The sequence below is a fragment of the Bemisia tabaci genome, chromosome 1, assembly GCF_918797505.1.
Source record: "Bemisia tabaci chromosome 1, PGI_BMITA_v3".
Classification (NCBI taxonomy): domain Eukaryota; kingdom Metazoa; phylum Arthropoda; class Insecta; order Hemiptera; family Aleyrodidae; genus Bemisia; species Bemisia tabaci.
In genome coordinates, this window is record NC_092793.1 from 7,789,601 (window position 1) to 7,801,424 (window position 11,824).

At 38.4% G+C, this 11,824-nt stretch overlaps 1 protein-coding gene across 3 annotated transcripts in view; it reads left to right on the top strand.

Moving 5' to 3' along the window:
• Positions 1-11,824, top strand: part of qsm (Zona pelucida superfamily protein qsm) — a 202,866-nt gene extending 191,042 nt beyond the window's left edge. For all 3 annotated transcript variants that reach the window (XM_072306330.1, XM_072306339.1, XM_019056018.2), the window contains 6 exons: positions 122-225; positions 3,779-3,930; positions 5,216-5,446; positions 7,016-7,163; positions 7,460-7,604; positions 10,260-11,824. In XM_072306330.1, the coding sequence (XP_072162431.1) occupies positions 122-225; positions 3,779-3,930; positions 5,216-5,446; positions 7,016-7,163; positions 7,460-7,604; positions 10,260-10,513 (1,034 nt within the window). In that variant the 3' untranslated portion in view covers positions 10,514-11,824. The remainder of the gene's footprint in view (positions 1-121; positions 226-3,778; positions 3,931-5,215; positions 5,447-7,015; positions 7,164-7,459; positions 7,605-10,259) is intronic.

Below are 11,824 nucleotides of genomic sequence, written 5' to 3' on the forward strand. Positions count from 1 at the left end.
ATCCAATCCGCATTTCTCTCTTTCCACCGCAAGCTTGCTCTTGTAAAGGAAAAGCTTGCCAATTTGACTCTTCTACCATATAATCAAGACCTGAGACAACTCTTTTTCCTTTGATTCGCAGAGCCTGCTTGCCAACCGAAGATGAGCGATAATATTGCCGTCTTCACTCTGTCTCTAACAAATGTCTACCAATGTGGAGTAACAAAAGTTTTGAATAAACTTACGGTGAGTTGATACCCGTTCATTATTCATTAATTTTAGAGCTACCATGCCTGTGTTCAAAGTGCGAGATCACGTATCTTCGTTGGCGACTTCCTACTATACTTCATTTAGTATTTTGAAAACTAGTCAACGTAATTTCATGAAAACCTCCTTGATTATTCTTCTCTGTAAGCAGAACGTTCTGTATAAATAGTTCTATAAAAAGTTGTATAGTTGGCTTATTTATCTCCAAAAAATTAAATATGAGCAGAGCTTTTTAAATCTTGCAATGGAGAATTTGCATGCAAATTTTTTATTGCTTCATCTGAAAGTGCATAAAGAGCTGATTGCACAGTATTCTTTATAATTTTTTTCTGATAAGGGAAATCGCATGAAAATATATTTAAAAATGAAAGAATGCACCGCCTAGTGACGTCATCTGGCGGCGTTTCTTATTTAAACACATGTATTTTAGCAGATTAGATCATTTTGTCATATCTTCTCCAATAATAGTTCAATTCATGAACCAAGGGGTATATCCTCGTGTTCAGTTCACTCAGTATAGTTTCTAATTACACACGGAATTCATTAAATTTCAGACACCTGCAAATTCTCTATTAGGTAACGTAGTCTTGCACTTTGGCCATCAATATGTGCGCAGTGGGGATCATGCAATTAGTTTCCAAGTGAATTAGAACCTATCACATGACCTTCCTACCCGCACAGGTCCCTTCGTAAAAGTTTTTTCCTATGAACCTGTGCGTGAGTGAAATCAGACTCAACAGCGATCACCAGCAGATAATTTTATGCCTTTTAGATATAACATAGGCAGTTATAAAAAAAATGTAAAGAAATCGTATGATTTAAGTATAGGATCCTTGTGTAGCACCGTATTGTTGGTGTGCTTTCATTGATTACGATCATTCATAATCACAAAATACCTGACTGTGAGAAGGCAATTGGGGCGTTGGATGCAGTAAGAACATTTCTCGGTTGCGGTGTTTCAGAATCTTCAGTGTTAATTAATATTTCAGAGAGGAAGCTTTGCCAACGTGCGAAACGACGTATCTCCTTTGCGGTGTTTCAAAATGTCCGCTCATTCTGTATTTTTTCGAAGAAAAACGAGCCAACTAATTAGCTTAAAACTTTTACAGAGTATTTTCCTGACGCAGAAGACAAATTAGGGAAATTTTCAAGCAATCGCTTTGACTTTAGTTATCCTAAGAAAAGAAAAGATGATAGAAAGTCTGCAACGTTGCAAACGGAGATACGTGGAAATGCACTTTGGTCATCGATTTAATAAAAGGGTAAAAAGCAGGTGAACAAAGGGCAATTGAGTCAATAAACAAAAAGAAATATAGGGGCCGTCCATAAATCCAATATCAGCCATAGGTGTACCTAGGTCATTTTGCAAAAGTTGCCGAAGTTAGGTTAGGTTAGATTGCCAGAGTTCATTTTTGTGTGAATGTTGATACCAAGAATATCTCCCTGGAAATGTTTTCGCATTTGTGATAAAAAAAAACATGTCCACTTCCTCTCCCTGGAAGTTAGCTAAGTTCGGCGTATTCCGGACGATCGAACGTAACAGCATTCCAACTTGAAAAATGTCCACTCGCAAAATATATTTTCACCGGAAAACATACAGGATTGCAAAATCTCTACGACACTTCCTAGGATTGCAAGCTCGCGGTGTGCATTGTCCGGAAATTGTGTACACCAGGGTAGGTTCAAGCAACACCAAAAAAATACGACTTGAGCGCGCACCGTGGTATACACGCAATGCATGAAGTATCCTGCAGACTTGCAAGGCGCTATACCACCCGTCGCGCGCACCGTGCTCTACGCGCAATGCATGAAGTATCCTGAGGTCTTGTAAGGCGCTACTATGCGTGTCGGGTCCCATGCCGGCCGGCCGCATTGTGTTGGATGTGATTATTCAAACTTGCGGCGTTAGCGGTTTTCAACTTATGATTTTGAATTTGTAAAGTTTGTTGGAAAGTGATCATTTGGACTACATTTTGCTATTCGGAATGGAGAATTTGCAAACAAAAATTGTATTGTTTCGTCTGAGAGTGCTTAATGAGTTGGGTTTGCAGTATTTTTCATAATTTTTTTCTGAAATGGGAAATTGAAGAAAAATGGATTTAAAAGTGAGAAAATGTGCCGCTTTATGACGTCATTTGGCGGCATTTTCCTTTTAAACAAATGTATTTTAGCAGATTAGGTTATTTTGTCATATTTTCTCCAATAATTGTCCAATTTAGAAACCAAGGATATTCTCGTACTCAGTTTTCCTAGTAGTATCATTTTAAAGATAAGAATCACAAAATTGAAGACACCTGCAAATTTTCCATTACATTTTTGGCTCATCCGTAAAAACACTAGTGTGCATAAGGAAACTAACGTTGCACACGTTATTCTTAATCGAAGCTAGAATCCTACCTAATTGCAAGTTTCCAAGTGAAGTAGAACCTATGTCACATGACCTTCCTACCCGCACAGGTCCCTTCGTAAAAGTTTTTTCCTATGACCCTGTGCCCCTGTGCGTGAATGAAATCAGACTCAACAGCGATCACCAGCGGATAATTTTATGCCTTTTGGATATATCATAGGCAGTTATAAAAAAAATGTGAAGAAATCGTATGATTTAAGTATAGGAGCCTTGTGTAGCACCGTATTGTCGGTGTGCTTTCATTGATAACGATCATTCATAATCACAAAATACCTGACTGCGAGTAGGCAATTGGGGCGTTGGGTGCAGAAAGGACATTTCTCGGTTGCGGTGTGTCAGAATCTTCAGTGTTAATTAATATTTCAGAGAGGAAGCTTTGTGGTAAACTTTCTGAAATTTTTCGTTTTCAGCATCCTAAAATCATAATGAATATTCAACACAAGTTTCAAAGAATTACTTACACTTGCTTCAATCATAATGAATGAAACGTTAGCAAAGATTGTAAGACTTCGCAGTCAAGAAATGCCCTTTGTGCACCCTGCACTTCATTTCCATCAGTTCTTTTCGCTCCTTTATCAAAATTGCAATTCAGGAGTTTACGACTTCATCATACTGAAGGCATAATTTTGGAGGTAGATGCAGCATGACTGAACACACACTTCTCAGACTTTTCATGCCTTCCTTATTAATGACTGTTTTTCATTTTTCACGTCATATTCTTTTGTTTATCCTTAATGGAGAATTTGCATGCAAATTTTTATTGCTTCATCTGAAATTGCTTAAAGAGCTGATTCCACAGTTTTTTTATATACTTTCTTTCTGATATGGGAAAAAGTTTAAAAATACCTTTAAAAGTGAGAAAATGCACCGCCTAGTGACGTCATCCGGCGACATTTCCTATTTAAACACATGTATTTTAACAGGTTAGATCATTATGTCATATCTTCTGCAATAATTGTTCAATTCACGAACCAAAGGTACATCCTCGTGTTCAGTTGACTCAGTAGTTTCCACTTAAACACGAAATTCATCAAATTTCAGACACCTGCAAATTCTCTATTGTTTAAACCATGTGCCTCTACTACTATATTTTAACCGAATTAACTTGCGCAAATCCTATTGCAGGGCGTCGAAAGTTACTACCATAAAATCGTCGTGGAATACAAGAACGCAGACGTTCCAAAAGAGGTGCTCAATGTAAAATGCGTTATTGGTCCACGGCAAAATCATACTCTTCATAGGAGGGATTTACTTCCTGCTGGATTTCAAGAACCGGAGTAAGCATCACTTATTTTCAAATGGGGAAATATTTCCTACCCTTGATTCATTTGTAAAAATCGTCGTTTTATGATGAAGAGTCACAGTACTTATTCGCAAACTTACTGTGGTGCTTAATGCAGCAAATATCAACAGGAGAGACTCTTGCTTTGGACTTCCTGCTCTCCCAAAGAAAATAAATTGACTGTTTGGAATTTAACGATTTGAACTGTGACGTCGAGAACTGAAAGGTTACAAACAGAGTGATTCAAACCAAAACAGTATGACTCACAGAACCGAAATTAACGACCGTAATGACATGATAAATCATGACGCTTAGCAAACAAATATTCATAGCTTATGAACTCTCTGGTACAATACGAAATCTCTGATAATTTTTTCCAATGCTCATCCCTTATCAAAATGAAATGTTATCAGAGTTCAGAGAGACACGGCTATTAGGTTTGGAGACTTGAACGCAAGGTTAGAAATGTAGAGTGAATCGGGTTGTTAAATTCTTGCTCCTCAATATACGCGAACAAAATGTTTTCTTGCTATCCTAAAATGTTGACCAATTTTCCCTCCCTTAGAACAAAAACAATGAATTGGAAATTTCGTTAAATTTGGCCAAAATGTTGTCAAAACCGAATATGTGTATTTTTAAAAATAACCTAACTAAATAAATACTAAGACCTCTCACTAAGGTGGCCCAAATATAGCAATATCGAAATTTTTTTGGTCTCACCTCCTGAAATTGATTTAGTTGTTTACATGAGACCCTTTTGCCACTCGGATGATATTAATCCGTGCCAGTGGATAGATTTTTTTAAAATATGCATTCTTACACTAAATAATGCAATTTTTCCTTTTTTTCCAAGTGTTTTTCAATGTAAACATGTACCTAAAAAATACATTTATACCGCCACTAGTTAATATCAGCTCATTAAGCTGAAACGCAGTCGCGGGTCTTTCTTGATCAAATGGGACAATTTCAAGGGGGAGACAAAAAAAAATTGCGAAAAAAAATTACTCATCTGTGATTGGGCCATCCCAACGTTTATCAGTGGCGTGCCGTGATTTTGAGTGGCATGCAAAATCGATGTATCGATTGATCCACCATTTAAATCTATTGAGAAGGATTGATACACATGGTGTTCGCAACGAACACCTTAATAATCGATTCTTTACCACAGCTTCAAATGGGGGAATATGAATAATCGATCAGTCACGCCTCGCCACTGACCTTAACCGCAGAAAGTTGATCACTGAATTTAAATTTTATACTATTTACACTTTTTTCTATAGGGATCTTCAAATAACGACCTCATTGACCCAGCGAGCGCCAGAACCTGTTCTACAAGTGGGTGTGCGCCAGGGTGGTAACATCATCAATGGGGAGCTGAATGTCAACCCAGGGACACCGCTACAAATGGAGATTTACCTCGACAAGAGTAGTGCCCCAATCTACGGATTATTAGTCAGCTACATGCAAGTCACCGACACCAAAACCCAGGAGGAGACCATCATTTTTAATGGGTGAGATATTAGATGTCCATAAATGCTTGTTTCTTCATAAAACGACGCATAAAAAAATTATACCCGAACAAAGAGAAAACAAGAGCCGAAATTTGAATGGGTCAGTTGCGCTGGTCTTAGAATGAAGAATTTGCATGCAAATTTTTTATTGTTTCATCTGAAAGTGCTTAAAGAGCTGATTTCACAGTATTTTTTATACTTTTTTTCTGATATGGGAAATTGTATAAAAATAGATTTAAAAGTGAGAAAATGCACCGCCTAGTGACGTCATCTGGCGGTATTTCCCATTTAAACACATGCACTTTAGCAGATTAGATCATTTTGTCATATCTTCTCTAATGATTGTTCAATTCATGAACCAAGGGTTTCCTAGTGTTCAGTTCACTCGGTAGTTTCCACTTTAACACGAAATCCATCAAATTTCTGACACCTGCAAATTCTCTATTGTGTTTTGATGCTTGATTTTTTTCAGATCAGCTGAAAATAATAAGACCTGTCCAAATAGCAACCTTCTACGTTGATTATTAACCGAGATATCGCGCTTTGACAAATTCGGTTTATGACGTCATCCATCGCGGTAGTGACACCCTTGGTCTCTTCCACTTTGCTTTCATCAGTCAGGGAAACATATACATTTGCTCTGCTTACTCAACGTGTAATTCGGATGAAACCAAGGTGGGAGAGACCAAGGGTGTCACTACCGCGGTGGATGACGTCATACACCGAATTCTTCAAAGCGCGATATCTCGGTTAATATTCAACGTAAAAAGTTACTGTTTGGGCGGATCTTAATGTTTTTAGCTGATCGAGTATCAAAACACGATTCTGTGATCAACGCAACTCATCCATTGCGGGCCGAGTGGCACTTCCTTCTTTTACGAGTCATCTCTGATTGGCTGATCCGCCTGGTGCCCAGTTTCAGGGCCCTTATGGAATTTGACACGGGGTCCGCTTTTCATCGAGAATATCTCGAAAACATGGAAAAAGTTATACGCCGGAGATTTCAGAGATTAATTTAATTTTCCAGATTTTTCTGAAGATTGATGGGTATTACAGGACACTTTTTTCTCTATCACACCGAACAGTTTGACCTGAAATTTAGTTTTTTTCAACTTGAAATATGACGCCAAGTGTCATGAAAAAACAAAATTTCAGGTCGCACGGTTCGATGTGTTTGAGAAAAGTGTCATGTAACACCCATCAACTCTAAAAAGATCTGGAAAATTAAATTTTGAAATCCCCGGCGTATTAATTTTTCCATGTTTTCGAGATATTATGTTTATAAGAAACACAAAATAGGGACAGGCTCAAGGCTAAAAACAAGTTTAAAATGTATTACGGAACGTTTCGGGGCTGAACAGCTCCCATCATCAGCCGAATTTAAAAAAAAAAAAAAAAAGATCTCATCAGATACTATGTTATATATACCATCGAACCAAAAGCGATGCCCCTGAGGAAAATATTTTATGAACTGTCAAATGGGTCCGCTGACCCTAATCGGCCAGTATTACCAACCTTCCTGTTATTTGATTATGTGTATTTATTTCATTTTGACGTATGTTTTTGCAGGTGTTCGGTTGACCCGTACTTGTTCGAAAACTTCAATACCGTAGATGGTGATTTTCTCACCGCAAAATTTAGAGCTTTTAAATTTCCGGAGTCAACTTATGTCCAATTCAAGGGAACTGTAAATGTTTGTTTGGACAAATGTAATGGGGTAAGTTTTAATTCATTATTTATTTCATCGATTCCTTTTTTTTTAGTTTGTAGGCAAGGCCGAAGAAGCGTTTATTTTTAGAAGTGAATGTGACTCTGATAAGTCGCATGTCCTTCCCATTCGATTCAAAAATTCGCTGGACTAGAGGCGCTTCCCAAAATTACTTTTCAAATGAAGATGCTGGGGCTGAAAACATTGTCATTATTTTTGCGATCGGGTTGGACCTTATATATAAACCTCAATTTTGATCCATTTGTAAAGTATACATATTTATTTGTTTGGTATGTGTTCGACAGGTTGACTGCAGTAATGGTCAAATTGGTTACGGCAGGCGAAGACGAGCCGTGAGCGGCATTCCACCTGATCCAAATAAAATTTTTGAAGTGACGATGACAACTTTCATTAAAGTCGATTATAAAACTGATAGCCTCCTGGAAAAAGGTGAGTTGGAAAATAGCAAAACGAAAATAAAAACTGTTCTTACCTGAAAAATTCGTTTTTGGAGTTATGTTAATTCTCACTTCCAAATTCTTTCCCTTTCCTCTGAAATTATCATTTTTCTCCCCCCCCCCCCCCTCCACGTCAAGATACTGCATTAGCCTACTACTAGCCATGTAAGACCATGAAATGCAGGTGACGATTAACAACACATGAAAAACTTGTGTCAGCCAAGACCGTTCGATTACAAAAACTTCATGGGGAGACCAACATGAGAGGCATCAGTGGGAATTTGTTTTCGAGTGACACGAGTGGATGAACGATTAATGATGTCCAATCGCATGATATTCCACTATTTAAAAGCACATAACAGGATTAATTACGGCCAATCTTACTCCACATGAGCCAAAATATGTACTTCACATAGCGGCCTGTAGGAAAATGTCACTCTCTGAGTCTTTCATGTACCTACCTAAGGGTATCTTGAGAGTATTAATAAAGCTGTGATCGCTATTACACGTTTGAAAACATGCTATTCGGATTATAAAGTTGCACCTAGCACCCTTATTTTTTCCAAGGATTTTTTCTTATTAAATTCACTGGAAATTATTCCCCTGCCTGCACTTTGTTTTACAAATTAAACTTTTCGGACAAGAATATTGATTGTTCCGTTTCTTATTTTTTCTTTTTTGTAAAGAAGCTACGTAAATTTTCGAACACCGAAAAAAATTTAAAATATGAAAATGACGACTTTTGACACTAAAAACAGGTCTTTTCCCATGTCGTAGAAATAATTGCAGTCATAAAATGAGTAAAACATATCAATAGGGCACACTTCATAGGGTGCACTTACACATAATGCAGCCACATCCTCTAGTTTTGCACAGCTCCTTATTCTTTTTAAATCGGTGTAGGATCTCTATATGGTTTCTTTTTCTTCTTTTCAACATCGGGCCAGAAGCAAGCGGTACGGTTTTTCTTTGGGGGGGGGGGGGGGGGGCGTTGTATGGAAGTCCATGAAGGTAAAAAAGACAGAAAGAAAGAGAGGAAAAAAGCGCTAGGTACGTACACGTACACACCAATGGACAGCTTCTCGAAGAGGTGACCAAAGGAAAAATTCGAAATTGCGTGGCGCAAGTACGCTGCATATAAATGATCATTTAATATGATGGTTTTAAAATACGTACATTATTCCTATATACATACATGAGAGCCGCTTTCACAGCGCTCTGCGACGCCTCGCCGCCACAGTCCCCTATCGTACCATAGCCCTTCAAGCAGTTACATTATACATTTTAATCAGTAAGAACGGAAACACACCAACTCGAAAAAATGTAAATAATCAAGACACACACAAAACTGCTCAGTAGTTGAAGAAGTTAGTACAAGAAAAAGATTTTTGGTGCCGAAAGACAAGTACTTTAGGACTCTTTAAAGGTCCAAGTTGGAACGGATGCGTTAACTTTAATGGCCTTAATGAAAACTGACTCTCTGTAATGACAATTGGGCATTTTTGAGTTACCGAGTTGGTGTGTTTTCGTTCTCACTGGTTCATTTTCACAATCAATAAAATACCCATAACATGGATTTACTTATTGAGGTGCGTATATATACCATTAGAAAAAGCAGAAAGGAAAAAAAGACAAAAATTACACCCTGTATAATACCTGCTACCTAGTTTAGGTATCCGGATGGGATCTATTCGATACCATAGAGTACATAGAGTCGTAATGTAAATGGGAGAGCTGGCGCCATGTTCTGCTCGACGAATTCCGAGCCCGATGTGCGCCGAGTTCGGGTCGCTTTTTCGATACATTTTCGATCCAAAATGGCGGTGTGGAATACGTGGTAATTCCTATCTCCTTTGTTGTTGTTGTTGTTGTTGTTGTTGTTGTTGTTGTCATCGGATGGCCGGGTACCCGTGTATCGCAAACAATCGATTATGTATCGAAAAAGTGACCCGGCGTCACACAGGAGTCTCGGAATTCGGGACATGGAAAATGCTTAAAAGTGGCGCCAGCTCTCCCACTTACATTAATACTCTATGTACTCTATGTTCGATACTGATGAAATGGCTACTTAGGGGCCGTCCCTAAATTATACGTCACGCTCGGGGGGGGGGGGGGGAGAGCTTACGCCATTTTGTTTTTACGTGTTAAAATGATGGGGGCCTCCATCACAAAATTGTTACAACGAGGGGAAAGTAGGAGAGGGGGGTCAAAAATGCCGAGAAAGTGCGTTACTTAATTGGACGTATTTCTGTCAAATGGAACTAAGCGCCAATTTGAGTTCCTTTTGAGGAATTTAGAATGCCAGATAGCGCGTTCTGTCAAACGGAACTAAGCGCCATGGAAAAGCATTGCGAGTATAGGACGGAATGAGCCCGACGCCCGGTTCCGCCAACAATCAAAGCCCCCCTTACCTTCCTCCCCCTATGGCGCTTAGTTCCGTTTGAAAGAAATACGTCCAATTAAAGGACGGCCCCTTGGAGGGAATCTAGGATTTCACAATCAGAGGAGAGCACCCTCTCCAGCCTTCTTCCCTTAGTTCCGACCGCACGATAAAGTTACATTGTACAGCGAAATCTTGAAAATATGTCGCGCTTCTTCAAATTATCTATCCTCGACTAAATATTTGTTGATCACTTTTTAATTTTAGGAAAATTAGATAATGGCATCGGTTTGGTGAAGCCCGATGATGGGGATCGTGTGTTAGTGAACGAAACAACCGGAGGAACGGCTAGCAACAACACTGAGTCGGATAAGCCTCACCATTTAAAAATCGACTCAGAGCAAATGAGAGAAGACTTACTGTACACTTTAGTCGAAGAGCGCAATGCCGCTTGCACCCTAGTGCACAGTTCCTTCCTAGTTTTAAGTAGTCTATTATTAAAACACGTTTTCCTGAATTAAAATCCGCTGATAAGAACTACGCGGGCTATTCAATAAGCTAGTAAGTTTTTTACATGCAAAGTCAGAAACGTTGGTGATTTCTGTATTGGTATCAAAGCCATTGAGCAAAATTGACAAGAATTACACACTTATTCTTAACTAAAGTGGCAAATGATCCTTAACAATTATAGACCACTTCCTTAAATGAGTTTTTAACCTGTTAAATTTTACAGCTGCTTCATAGCTAACATTAAAGGTCACATATACGATGAATCATGGCAAATCGTATTCCGTGGAATCACGCAAACTCGTCGATCTCAAGTTCTAACATTTTATCACCAATTTGACCCCACCCCCCCCTCCGCATTCAACTCGAAAGTCTTTACACCTACTGCACTCCCTCTCCCCGTTTTCTCTCTCATTCTTGCGTCCAAATCTTTTGTAGGTAGGCAAGCAAACTGCAAATTAAGTACAAGCGTACATTTAAAACCGGTTTGATACTAGACGAGATCGAGGGATATGTGGAAAGGGAACTATTTGACGTCAAATTCTAAGGTAACAAGGTTTTACTTGGACGGATTCAGGATTTTTGGGTCCTAAAGCGCAGTCTGTGCAGTGGCGTGGCGTGCTTTGCGATATATCGATTGATCTGTCATTTAAACCTATGTAAAAGGATCGATTAACAGGGTGTTCGCAGCGAACACCTTAATAATCGATTCTTTACCATAGCTTCAAATGGCAGAACAATCGATACATCGCAATTCACGCCACGCCACTGGATGCGAGCCCCGTAAATATGTTCCCCTCTGATGAGTGGGAATGGGGTAAAAAAAGTCAAAATGCTTATCTTGAGAAGGGAAGGGAAAAAAACTTTGTGGTGAAATTATTTACTGACAAATTAAAAATAATATCTCTTTTAGGCTTCTACTTATTCGCAATCCGGGCGCCCATAAACTTATTCGTTGTATTAATTCGAAGAATCGATGATGGAGCCTTTGCGAAAATCAGAGATTTCATTAATCCCTTCAATTAACAGCTTCCGTGTCTAAAAGACAGCTGGATTTTTCTTATCAATGACCATTTTGAATGAAACATTATGCTGATAACTTCATCAGTTATTTGAAGGTTGTTTTTTTTTAAATTTATTTATTTATTTTTTTGGATTATCATTATTTTACCGTTTAGAGAACTTCAGGATTTTTGAAATGAATAAAGCATTTGTTGTTGACTTTAAGTGTCGTATTGTGTGATCTTTTTTAATGTACTGCCTCACTAATGTCAGATTTAAGATTTCTTTTCATGTTAATAAAATAACTTTGTTACCATAAAAAA